Raw genomic sequence first — 14,552 nt, 5'->3', positions numbered from 1 at the left:
TTTTTCCCCCCAGTTTATGCTGGGTTTTTTTTCATCCCTCAAAGCAGGAAAACTGGCCTTGAGAGCTCAACATTATGGACATAGGATACAACAGGGTGTAGCGCTGACCACCTCATCTTGTGAACGGTTTGAGGTCCGATGATTAATTAACCCTCGACACCACAAGATAAAAGAGGGAAAAAGAGATGAGATGAGGTATGGTAGAAAATCAAGTGAATAAATTTATATGGAATAAGAGAAAAATTAGTCAAAACACTAAACTATCTGTATACATGACAGTGTTCAAACCAATTTTAACTTATGGATCTGAGAGATGGGTTAGAAATAAAACACTTGATCTAAGACTGGAGACTGCTGATATGAGAGTTCTGAGAAAGATTAGTGGAATGAATAGATAGCAGCATCACATTAAAAATGAGGATATTAGGAAAGAACTTGCGATTGTCAGCATTCCGGAATCTGTTAGCAGGATTAATATCAGGTGGTATGGTCACTTAAACAGAATGGGAGAGAAAAGATTAGCAAAACAAGTGTTCTTTACAACATGGTAGGAAAAAGATACACAGGAAGACCAATTGGTGGTGGATTGATACAGCTACATCTGATTGATGGCCTCCACAGAATTCTGATCTCAATCCTATTGAACATCTGTGGGATAAACTGGAGTGTCGGGTGAGGTCAAGGAGCTAATGAACATATAATGAAGTAGGCATATAATGAACTCCTGCACTACTGTGGTTCTGGGTCAGTGACCCAGAACCACAGTAGTGCAGGAGTTCATTATATGCCTATAGGAAGAATGGCCCAAAATTCCCACTGATCACTATCGTACACTTGTGAAAAGTATACTCCATAATAGGATTACTGGAGTCATTGCAATGAAACAAGGTCTTAAATCTTATTATGTAAGCTACATGGCTGTTTATTCCTCACACTATGGTACCCGCTGACTTGTCTCCAAGCAGTGGTTAAAATTGACCAAAACGAGGACGCGCTTCATACAATAGGGTTGGATTAACATGAATAAGAAGAGCTAACCATCAAGAAGTGATAACCCTTAACTAGATAAATTCACATTGTTAGTTTGTCTCAGAGCCATTGCTACTAAAAAGCATGAAACATGTAGTTCCTTATTTTTTTTGCAAAAAAAAAAAAAGACCTCAGATCTTCTCCACTTACTTTTGATCATGTTCAACTCAAAAGTGAAGATAAATCACACTTGAACTGACTCATACTCTAAATCTTTTCTGGTATCACTCCTATGAGGGTGGTCGAAAAACGTTCTCAGCCTAACAATGAAAAAACGAATTTATAATGTAAAAATTATTTTAATTTTTCAACATAATCTCCCTTAAGAGTAATTCATTTATTACAGTGATGCTCCAATCTATTATTGCAGCTGTAATACATTTATTATAGCTGCAATCACCTCTTGATTCAAAGAAAAATGCTGACCAGTGAGGAAGACTTTTAGTTCTGGGAAGAGATAGAAGTCAGAGGGAGCCAAATCTGGGGAATAGAGTGGATGTTCCAATAATTCATAGTGCAGATCCCTTAATTTTCCCATTGCCAAAACACTTTTGTGGGCAGGTGCATTGTCCTGATGAAAGATGATTTTTTTTATTCTGCAAACTGGGTCTTTTCTCACGAATTTTTTCATCTAGTTTGGTTAAAAGATCGGAATAACATTCCCCGGTTATTATTTAACCCTTTTCAAGATAATTAATTAACAAAATACCTTTAGCATCACACGATGGCATTCAAAGAAAAATGCTGACCAGTGAGGAAGACTTTTAGTTCTGGGAAGAGATAGAAGTCAGAGGGAGCCAAATCTGGGGAATAGAGTGGATGTTCCAATAATTCATAGTGCAGATCCCTTAATTTTCCCATTGCCAAAACACTTTTGTGGGCAGGTGCATTGTCCTGATGAAAGATGATTTTTTTTATTCTGCAAACTGGGTCTTTTCTCACGAATTTTTTCATCTAGTTTGGTTAAAAGATCGGAATAACATTCCCCGGTTATTATTTAACCCTTTTCAAGATAATTAATTAACAAAATACCTTTAGCATCACACGATGGCATCACCTTTCCTGCTAATGGAACCGACTTTGTCTTCTTTGCAGCTGAACAACCAGCTTCTGTCCACTGTTTTGACTGCTGTTTGGATTCTGGTGTGTAATGGTGAATCCAAGTCTCATCCATAGTAATAAATTCACACACAAAATCAGTTTTATTCTTGTTAAAATGCTCCAAGCACTGTCAAGAGATTTTCATGCGAGTGCATTTTCTATCTGCTGTGAGCATGGCACCCATCTTGTGCAAAGCTTTTTCATTTGCAATTCTTCATGCAATATATATTATTATTATTATTACCCAAGACCTCATGGAGTCAAAGACTCATCTGGGAGGTCCTTTTATCATACACACAGCTCATCAGACCGTGCTTTGAACACATTCAGATTCCCTGCAGACACCACACTCTCAGGCAAGGAATTCCAATCATTTACAACTCCGCATGAAAAAACCTGCCTCTCACACCGTCTTTATACAGTTTCCAGGGATGCCCTCTGGTTCTCCCCCGATTTCCCACTATTTTCTGTAGAACTTCCCCAGCATTGATCCTATAACAACCCCTTACCAACTTATAGGTCTCTATCATATCTCCCCTCTTCCTCCTGTCCACCAGACTCTGCAAATTGCATCTCTTCAATCTTTCCTCATACTCGACATTCCAGAGGTCAGAAACTGTCTTAGTCAGTCACCTTTGGACCCTTTCCAACATCTCTTCATCCTTCTGAAAACCAGGTGACCAAATCTGGGCACAATAGTTCATGTGTGGCCAAATCAAAGCCTTATACAATGGAACAAGAATCTCCCTACTTCTACACGTCAGTGTCCTCCGCATCATTCCCAGAAGCCTTTGTATTGTCTTCACAATTCTGGCTATGTGTCCCCTAAATTTCAGATCCTTATCCATTATCACCCCCAGATCTCTTATTTCCTCTACCTCCAACAATGTATTCTTGCTAAGCATAAATTCTGCATCCCATCTTTGTTTTCCAAATTTTAAAACCTTACATTTTGCAACACTGAACTCACATCTCCATTTCCATGCCCAATCACTCAATTTATTCAATATCCTACACATTCTTTTGAAATGGCTATAGTCTCAGAAATTGCATGCACTTTGACTCACCAGTCATCCAATACCATATCATGCACTTGATCGATGATTTCTGGCATTGTTATGCCTTTTGGACATCCTTCACGTGGATCATCTTCAAGTCTGGTATGGCCACGTTTCTTAAATGTCGAAAACGAAGGAGAAGAATGTCCATAAACTTTTATGAACTTCGAAGGAATTTCTTTTGTCGTTAAACCTTCTTTTACAAAGAATTTTATGACTGAACGATCAATTTTATCCATTTCAAGGGATACAGACAAGACTTTTGTTTCAGACAGCTGTATAAAACAAACTACTTGATAGAATGACTTGTAATTTCACATGGATGCTTATGACTTATGTAGCAACTTAGAAAAAAAATTTTGCCGATAGTGTTGCCATCTATGATCGAGGCCGAGAACTTTTCAGACCACCCTCATATAGAAGTATAAGATTCCAAAAAAACTTGCAATTTCTATTCTGTTCAAAACAATACTTCTCTGTTGCAATTCTTATTGCAACAGAGAAGTATTGTAAAAGAACAGTAGAACATTTACATAACCTGTATAAATTCAAAATCTCACCAACATGGAATATTGCTGTCATGTTTGTGGTGGTGCACCTAAAAAAAACCCTGAAATACTTGATGTGTTCAGAAAAGTGTAGTTCAGTTGATTGATGACACCTCTCTTACAGATACTCTTCAGCCACTTTCCCATAGCAGATCAGTTTTCTGCATTGTGTCTGTTCTACAGATATTTCCATGGTCATTGTTCAGAAGAACTAACATCCATTTATGCCTCATATTTCATACTACTGCTGCTCAGCATCTTTTTATAGTGGAACTGCAAACTCACCAAAATGAAAACTTGCATTCTGAATTTTTTTTTTTTCTAAAAAAAAAAAAAAAAAAAAAAAAAACCATACATATATATATATAGAAAGTTTTTTACCTTGGGTGTACTATTACATTAAAGATACCCAAGAAATTTTATAAACTTGGCTTTAATTATATTTTCCCAAGTACGCAAACAGGCAAGTAAGCTTGTTTGCTTACTTGCACCTGAAGTATTTTCAGGTCTGAGGCAAATCGTGGTAAATATGGTATAAGTGTCACTACCCAGCCCGGTTTCGGTCTGGGTAGTGACCCTTCCCATAATACATAACAGTATACATGTCCGAGAGGATATGTGCTTTATATTGTGGGATACTTAGGCAAGTGATCAGAGCATATGCCACCTTTTCATCGTTAAGACATTCTCTTTTCTTTAATTTAGTTAATCATGAAAGCATGTTAGTCATTACTGACTTTTGCTTGCAGCGAAGTTGAAGAAAGCATGCATGCTCACAGTGGAAGTTCAATGGGTGATTGATAGCTGACAGAGAATGTTCAGCACCTGAGTAACAAAGGAAACAAGGGGGGGGGGAGAATGGAAGTTTATGAACACAGATCAAGAAATTTTATTTTAGGAAATTATTATGAAAACAGTCATCATTATGATCATCAAATTCCTGCCATGTACCCTGAAGGGGTGTACAGGATATGATAGTACTACATGAAAAATTTACATCATTATTAACTTCCTATCTACAATTTTCCTCCAAATCAGTCTGTTACTTGTCAAGACTCCAACATTACCAGATCATATATTTCTATCATCTAAGGCACTTTGTACCGTATCAATCCACCTATATCTAGGTCTTCCTCTGAGTCGTTTTGATGCCAACTTGGCAGAGAAACACTTATTAGCAAAACACTTGTTTTGCTAATCTTTCCTCACCCATTCTGTTCAAGTGACCATACCACCTGAGATTAGCTCTGCTAACGCATTCCTGGATGCTGACAATGTCTAGTTCTTTACTAATATTCTCTTCCATATGAATTTATTCAATTGACTTCCTACAATACCAGCTTTGTTGATTCTGTTGACTATTTCTATATTTAATTTACCATCTTCACTAAAAATCGTGACTAAGTAGCTGAAATGTTTTACTTGTTCCACAGATTCTCAACACAGTTGACATTTTCAATGATTCTGCCTATTTTCATTGTCTTTGTCTTTTTATTGCTGACCTTCATACCATATCAATTACAACAGTTATTCAATTTAGTTAGAGAATCATGCAGGCTAGTAGCAGATTTATTTAGAAGTACATCTGCATAAAGCAAACAGCTGACATTAACATCTCCAATTTTGATATAATGTTTAATACCACTTTCCTTCATAATGTGATCCATATAGATAACGAATAACAGACGGGATAATGTACATCCTTGTCTGACACCAGATTTAACATTAAACCACCTTGTTGTACTTCCTTCAATTCTAACTGCTGACTTACAACTCAAATAAAGACTAAGTATTGCATGATATAATGCCCCCATTGACACCATATAACTGTAGCATATTGAATAGCTTCTCTCATGGCACCTTGTCATATGTCTTTTCCAAATTGACAAAACTTAAATACAGATCTTTGTTATATTCCCATGATTTCTCCACAATTTACCGTAAAGTGAAGATCTGATCCTGACAGCCTCTTATTTGACCTGAATCCACCTTGTTCTTCACCAAGCTTTTCTTCCACAATCCTTCTCAACCGTTTCTCAAGAATACTTTCATATATCTTACCACGAACACTCAGTAGGGATATACCTCTGTAATTCTCACATTCAGTTTTATTTCCCCTTTTACATATGGGTACTATGAGAGCTCTACTCCAATCATTGGGAATTTGTTCCTCTGTCCAGGCATTCTGAACTATGCAGTGCAGCCACTGTAAAATTTTTGATACCACCATACTTCAACATTTCTGGTCGAATATCATCTACTCCTGCTACCTTTCCACATTTCAAGCCTTTGATGGCTTTTTCTACTTCAAGTATGGATATGTATTCCTGATTCCATGCCTGGTCAGTGTTTTTTTATCACTGTGCTGTCACCACAGCTTGTTTCATTTAGCAAATTTTCAAATTAATTACTCCATACTTCAAGGATATCTTTTTCTCCTGTTTTCAATTCACCTTTATCATCTCTAACTCCTTTTACAGCACTCTTTCCTCCATTCCTAAGCTTCTTCAACAACCTCCAGAATATTTTGCCACCTTCTTGATATTTATTTTCTATGTTCTTTCCAAAGTCCTCCCATGACTTTTGTTTAGCTAGTTTTATACAGTGTTTTGCTTTCTTACATTTGTCTCTGTATTCTCTAAGAGCACAAGCTGAACTTATTTGACAGGAATTTTTGATATGCTTTCCTCTTTTCCTTCACTGCCTCTTTAACTTCCTGTGTCCACCATGAAGTTCTAATTTTTCTATCCTTTCAGACAACTTCACCACATGCCTATCTAGCTGAATCAATCAGGATTTTCTTCAAGGCTTGCCACTGAATCTCCAAGGTTTGGTTCCTGTTCTCAAACTCTTTCATTTTTTCTTCAATAATCTTTGTACATTTTAGTCTACAGTTCACATCTGAGAGCTGCTCAACTTTTATTCACTTTAAAACTTTCTTACATGTCATTCTTTTCAATATGAAATTCAATTTTATCCTGCTCAAGACTAAATAGTGATCACTTCCAAATTCAAATCCTTTGTACACTCTGGTGTCCTGCACCCGGGAGAAAACATCACTATCAACAATAACATAATGAATGAGACTTTTCTTATTCCTTGCCTCTTCTCTCCATGTGAATGTGTGCACATTTTTATGTTGGAACATGGTATTAGTAATAACCAGTCCATGTCCTGAGCAGAAATCCAACAGATATTTGCCATTATTATTAGCTTTGCTCTTTTCTCTAAATTTTCCCAAAACATTTTTGTATGTCTGACAATCACTTCCTACTCTGCTATTTAGATCCCCAACAAGGATCAACTTTTCATTTTTCATTGTGTCAGTAGCTTTAGAGCCTCAAAAAATACCTCCACTTCTACCTTAGTAGAACCTTCTGTGGGACCATAGGCACAAATATACAGTCCTTATACATCTTTGACCCTTAAACACCCCGATAGATATATAAGATCTGATAATGTTGGAGTCTTGACAAGTAACAGACTGATTTGGAGGAAAATTGTAGATAGGAAGTTAGTAATGATGTAAATTTTTCATGTAGTACTTTCATATCCTGTACATTGTCCAGTTCCCCATTCTGATATTTGCCCAAATCACTCTACTTGACACTGCCAGACATTCAAGAAGATGAGTCTCGTATTTTGTGTTGAATACTATAGCTACTCCTTCTTTTCCTTGATTGTCATTGCCTGAATATAACATTTTGTATTTATTGCTCAGAAAGATCTCACCAGTTTTTGCCTTTTTCGTTTCAGTCACCCCCTATTATGTCAATCTGGTACTTATCTAATTCCTCAGCTAGCTCCATTCCTTTGCCATTCAGCTTCTTATGTTGATAGTACCAATCTTGACTCTGGTGATGTTGAGTAGAGGTGTGTTTTCAGATCTGTTCCAGCAACTGACTTTTCGCTGTTCGCCCTGGTTCCCTGGCAAAAACAACGGGGGCCTTGTTTAACCGGGCGATGCCCCAGCCGGCATGATAATGTTGTCATGTTGTACCATCATTTTGTATACTGGCCAATAAGAATACAATTTGTCGGCTAAATCCCAAATTGCCACCCCACCCTTGTTCGTTCAGTATCCCCAAAAGGTAGATACCCAAAAGGGTGCACCACGAGAAGGTGAGGATTGGACATTAGATCAGAAGTCCTGGTTGGTTCTCCGTATTCCTTAAAGGCTAGGTGGAGGTCTCCTCTCAGTTATACAGCTTTGACCCTTAAGCACCCCGATAGAAATATAAGATCTGATAATGTTGGAGTCTTGACAAGTAACAGACTGATTTGGAGGAAAATTGTAGATAGGAAGTTAGTAATGATGTAAATACTTCCATATCCTGTACACCCCTTGAGGGTATATGGCAGGAATTTGATGATGATGATGATGAAGTATTACAAACAATAATGATAATAAATGCTTACAGGATGATTGGGTTTACAATAAACAAAAAGTTCCTGCTTCCTTTCTTTTACATACTCAAAATCACCTTGTCGTAAAAACGTATTCAATTGTTCTTCCTTTGTTTTTACCCTAGGGAGATAAAGAGAAAAAGTTTAAGTGGTAAGTATGTAATGAAAGAATGTCAATTATAAACACTATAAAACAAAATACAAACCTCTTAACATTAAGCATCTACTGTATAAGTAATTAGTATAAAAGAATAAATTAAAGAAAGATATCTAAAAACATGCTTAAATATACTGAATATATATAAAGATAATGAAATAAAAATAAAAAAAGTTGTCTGAAAAACAATCTATAAACCAAGGACTAAGACAGGGATGCCCTCTGTCTCCAACACTTTTCAATATTTACATTAATGAAATATTAATATAGTGGAACAACTTAAACAATCAAGGAATAGAATTTCCTGGAATAACAAAATAAATATGATACTATTTGCAGATGATCAGGTAATAATATCAGATAAGGAAGACAATTTACAAAGAGCAATATATAATTTAAACATTATAGTAGAACAGTTTGGAATGAAAATTTCCATAGATAAAACTAAAACAATGGCATTTTATGGACAAACTCCAGTTAGATGCAAAATAGTTATTAATAATAAAATAATAGAACAGATAAATACTTTCAGTTATCTTGGATGTGAAATATCATATGAAGGAGAAAAAGACATAAAATTAAAAACTTCAAAATTTTTACAGATTATAGGCCTGATAAATAGAACACTCAACCCAAATATAGTACAAAAAGAAACATGCTTGAAAATATACAATACTTTAGCAGAGCCCACATTATTATATGGCAGTGAAATTTGGGCAATAAATAAACAAGATAAACAAAGAATAAAAACAAATGAAATGAGATTTATGAAAAGACTGCAAAATACACATTATTAGATCAAAAAAGGAATGAAGACATTTTAAAAGAACTAAAAACAAAATCAACAGAAGAAAAACTATACAATTATAAACAAAAATGGATTGAACATGTAAACCGAATGGCCAATACCCGACCTCCTAAACAAATACTAAAATATAATCCAATTGGAAAGAGAAAGCAGGGTAGATCTCAAAAACGGATATTGGATGGTTAATGAGATCAGAACAGACCAATAAGGTCTATACCCATAATTGGAATTATGATGAATGATCTAAAAACATATTTCAGTTTGAGAGAAAATATAAACAGAAGTGACTGAGTGTAAACTTGAATTCAGTCAAGAAATGCACCTACTACTCTTTCAAAAACACTACTTCTCACTTACTTTACCTATATAATATAGTAAGTACTTTGGATGTCAATAATGTGATGAAAACAGATTAGATTTGTCACTTTAGAGAGATTTTCAGCAGCTACCATTGCTTCTGACCTGGCTGTTCACTGAAATTCTTACAAATGGAAGGGTGAATAAGATACAAAAGAAGGAAATAATGTCAATACATATGAATAACAGTAAAATGAAGGCATTAAACTATAGAGATTTATGCCTCATAAAAGGGACTTGTGACACGCCAACTAGCACATGTAAATTAATAATAGTGATAAACAACATGTTCAAAGATACTTCCCCCCCCAATCATGCATATATGCTCGGCCACAATTGGGTCATCGACTATAAAGAAGTTAAATTAGTGCAAAAATCAAGTGATGTCACTAGTACTCACCACGGAGATCAGCAAGCAGGCACTACATAGGAAATGTGCAAGACCTTGCATATCTACTTTACCAACATCCGTGGCCTAAACTCCAACCTTAATAGTGTCCACTACCATTTTCAGTCTACCAAACCCCACCTAATCTTTCTGGCAGAAACTCAAATGTCGCCCCCACAGAACTATTCATCTCGACCTTCCAAACTACACACTTTTTAACTCCTTTCAACCCAAGGGTGGCATCTGTGCATATATCCTCTCTGACATACCTTACCAGAGAGCACCCAATCTAGAATTGCCCAACTTTGACCATCTTTGGTTGAAATTATCCCTTCCCCACTTAGTCAAATTAATTTGCTGTCTCTATTTCTCCCTTAATGCAACCAGCCACTCTGAACTCTTTAATTTCCTCTCCTTAAAAATTGAATTTCTCTAGTCCCACCAACAAAATCATCTTCCTAGGAGATTTTAATATCTGACTTTCTTCTTCCAGCTTTACGTAAATATCTTGCAGGCAGAGATGCTGAAACATTTGCTGTCACTAATGGTCTTACACAACTTGTTCAGATGCCAACCAGAATACCTGATAACCAAATCCAAACCACTTCCCAAACACCCTAGATCTCTTCCTCACCAATGACCCTTCCAAATACACAGTGAATGTAGTGGATCCCTAGGTAATAATGACCATAATCTAGTGCTCATCTCCTCTCCCATTCAACACTTACACAGCCACTCTAATACAAGAGCAGTTTGGCATTATAACAGTGCCAAGTGGGACAGCCTCCACATGGGAATGAGGCATGGAACATGGTTGGACTATTGCTTATTGTGCACAAGAACTGATTCCTATCCTATGCAGCCTGTATATACTCTACTACTTCACTGGTATCTATCCCACAGTTTGGAAATTGGTCTATATATAATCCATTCCCAAGAAGGGTGATAAGTCACTGCCATCCAACTACTGCCCTATCTCACCCACCCCAGTCCTGTCTAAAGTAATGGAAAAATTATCAATTCCCAACTCCTACACTACCTTGATGTTTCCCCACCTAATAAACAACGACCACTATGGATTCCATCACTGCCAATCAACAGGAGATCTGCTCACACGTCATCCACCTCTGAACAAATGCCATGGAGAAGCCTGGCGAATCTCAGGTGGTTGCACTTGATATCTCCAAAACATTTGACCGGGTCAGGCAGAAAGGCTTACTAAGCAAACTACCATCACTTGGTCTGTCTCAGGACTTCTAAAATTGGACTGCTAGCTTTCTGTCTGGATGCACACTATGTGTGGTGGTGAATGATTCTTTATCCTCTCACTATTTAATTAATGTTAGGGTTCCACAAGGTTCTATCCTCTGACCAACCATCTACCTGCTATATATCAATGATCTACTTCAGTTGACAACTAACAGGTTGTCAACTGAAGTTAGAAGTGGAGAAATTTTTTTTCAGGCTTTAGAGAAAGCAACTGATTTAAAGAAAAAGGAAAAGTTGGTCCTTGTTGGGGATCTAAATAGCAGAGTAGGAAATGATTGTCAGACATACAAAAATATTTTGGAAAAATTTGGAAAAAGGAGCAAAGCTAATAATAATGGCAAATACCTGTTGGATTTCTGCTCAGGACATGGACTGGTTATTACTAACACAATGTTGGAACATAAAATTGTGCACAAATTCACATGAAGAGAGGAGGCAAGGAATAAGAAAAGTCTCACTGACTATGTTATTGTTGAAAGTGATATTTTCTCCCTGGTGCAGGACACCAGAGTATACAGAGGATTTGAAATTGGAAGCGATAACCATTTAAGTCTTCAGCAGGATAAAATTGAATTTCATATTGAAAGTAAGAACATGTAAGAAAGTTTTAAAGCGAATAAAAGTTGAACAGCTCTCAGATATGAAATGTAGACTAAAATACACAAACATCATTCAAGAAAAAATGAAAGAATTTTAGAACAGGAACCAAACCATCGAGATTCAGTGGCAAGCCCTGAAGAAAAACTGATTGATTCTGCCAGAGAGTCATGTGGTGAGGCTGTCTGCATAGATAGAAAAATCAGAACTCCATGGTCGACACAGGAAGTTAAAGAGGCAGTGATGGAAAAGAAGAAAGCATATTAAAAGTTCCTGGCAAATAAATCAGCTCTTCCTCTTAGAAAATACAGAGAAAAATAAGAAAGCTAAACACTGTGTAAAACTAACTAAACAGAAGTTATGGGAAGACTTTGGTAAGAACATAGAAAATAAATATCAAGAAGGTGACAAGATATTCTGGAGGTTATGGAAGAAACTTAAGAAATGCATAAAAGAGCATGGAAAACGAATAAGAGATAGTAAAGATGATATGAAAACAGGAGAAAAAGATATCCTTGAAGTATGGAGTAATTATGTTTTATTTAGCAATTTTTCGAAGTAAAATTGCTAAATAAAACATGAGGTGATGACAGCACATTGGTAAAAAACACTGACCAGGCATGCAGTTAGGAATGCATATCCATACTTGAAGTAGAAAAAGTCATGAAAAGCCTGAAATATGGAAAGGCAGCAGGATTAGATGATATTTGACCAGAAATGTTCAAGTATGGAGGTATAAAAGTCTTACAGTGTCTGCATTGCATAATTCAGAAGGCCTGGACAGAGAGACAAATTCCACATGATTGGAGCAGAGCTCTCATAATACCCATATATAAAAAGGGAAATAAAACTGAATGTAAGAATTACAGAAGTATTTCCTTACTGAGTGTTCCTGGTAAGATATATGCAAGTATACCTGAGAAATGGTTGAGAAGAATTGTGGAAGAAAAGCTTGCTGAAGAACAAGCTGGATTCAGGCCAAATAGAGACAGTCAGGATCAGATTTTCAATTTACAACAAATTCTTGAGAAATCAAGGGAATATAACAAAGATCTGTATTTAAGTTTTGTAGATCTGAAAAAGGCATATGACAAAGTGACAAGAGAAAAGCTATTAGAAACTCTACAGTTATATGGTGTCAATGGGATATTGTATCAAGCAATACTTAGTCTTTATTTGAGTTGTAAATCAGCAGTTAGAATTGAAAGAAGTACAACAAAGTGGTTTAATGTTAAATCTGGTGTCAGACAAGGATGTACTTTATCCCCTCTATTATTCATTATCTATATGGATCACATTATGAAGGAAAGTGGTATTAAACCTGATATCAAAATTAGAGATGTTAATTTCAGCTCTTCATTTTATGCAGATGATGTTATACTTCTAAATAAATCTGCTGCAAGTCTGCAAGATTCCCTGACTAAATTGAATAACTGTTGTAATAGACATGGTATGAAGGTCAGCATTAAAAAGAAAAAGACAATGAAAATAGGCAGAAACATTGAAAATATCAACTGCACTGTGAATGAAGAACCTATAGAACAAGTAAAACATTTCTGCTACTTAGGCACGATTTTTAGTGAAGATGGTAAATTAAATATGGAAATAGACAACAGAATCAACAAAGCTGGTATGGTAGAAAGTCAACTGAATAAATTTATATGAAATAAGAGAGAAATTAGCTGTATAAAAGACAGTGTTCAAAGCAATTTTAACTTATGGATCTGACAGCTGGGTCAGAAGTAAAACACTTGACCTAAGACTAGAGACCGCTGATATGAGTTCTGAGAAAGATAAGGGCATGAACAGGTGGCATCAATGGCAATATCATATTAAAAACGAGGATATTAGGAAAGAACTTGACATTGTCAGCATCCAAGAATGCTTTAGCAGTGCTAATCTCACGTGATATGGTCACTTAAACAGAATGGGAGAGGAAAGTTTAGCAAAACAAGTGTTCTCTGCCAGGTTTGACAGGAAAAAGACCCAGAGGAAGACAAAGATATAGGTGGATTGATATGGTAAAAGTTCCTTAGAAGATAGAAATATAAGATCTGATAATGTTGGAGTCTTGACAGGTAACAGACTGATTTGGATTAAAATTGTAGATAGGAAGTTAGTAATGATGTAAGTTTGTCATATAGTGCTATCATATCCTGTCCACCCATTGAGGGTACATGTCAAGAATTTGATGATGATGATAGTTTTAATCCATGAACATGCAAATGTATACATAGAGGGATTCCAATTTAATCATCTGCCCTACTGTGTTTTAATTCAATTCCTATTGTTGCTCGATAATTGTATTGATGATGTGTTATGATACATAAAATGAAATATTTACATGAAAAGCTATTTACTGTGGCATTTCTGTTATTCTATATTTATGGAAGAAAAGTGGAAATAATCAGTTACATGAGAAGTAAAAAGGGCAAGTTAGAAGGTGACTTGTTTGATAAATGTAGTAAAATTGAAGAAATATGAGCAGCAGTTAGCAAAGGAGGCTAAAAGAAATCCTACAGTTTTTTTTATTTATTTATATATATATATATATAATTTTTTTTTTTTTTTTTTAATAGGTGGTCAGTAGAATGAAGAATAATTATGGGAAAATGATAAACAATGAGAAGGACAGAGGAAATGTGTTAAATGAGCAGTTCATTAAAATACTCCATTCTAGTGAATGTCATATAAGGCAGAAGAAAGAGGAAGTAAGAAAGAGGAAGAACATCTGATGATCAGTGAGTAGGAGGTATATGACGAATTGAGTAAACGATGTCAATAAGGCCATAGGACTTGATACGCATATCACTGTGTGTCTTGGGAGAATGTC

The 14,552-nt window shown here is 35.9% G+C and overlaps 1 protein-coding gene across 3 annotated transcripts in view; it reads right to left on the bottom strand.

Moving 5' to 3' along the window:
- Positions 1–14,552, bottom strand: part of Eogt (EGF-domain O-GlcNAc transferase) — a 402,968-nt gene that overhangs the window by 302,571 nt on the left and 85,845 nt on the right. For all 3 annotated transcript variants that reach the window (XM_090408171.1, XM_090408016.1, XM_090408097.1), the window contains one exon: positions 8,156–8,264. In XM_090408171.1, coding sequence (XP_090264297.1) covers positions 8,156–8,264 — 109 coding nt within the window. The remainder of the gene's footprint in view (positions 1–8,155; positions 8,265–14,552) is intronic.

The sequence above is a fragment of the Typopeltis vanoorti genome, chromosome 1 (genome assembly GCF_054136105.1).
Source record: "Typopeltis vanoorti isolate ZY-2024b chromosome 1, IOZ_Tvanoo_1.0, whole genome shotgun sequence".
Taxonomy (NCBI): domain Eukaryota; kingdom Metazoa; phylum Arthropoda; class Arachnida; order Uropygi; family Thelyphonidae; genus Typopeltis; species Typopeltis vanoorti.
The sequence above is the reverse complement of the archived record's forward strand: the minus strand, read 5'-3'. Positions and strand labels throughout refer to the sequence as shown.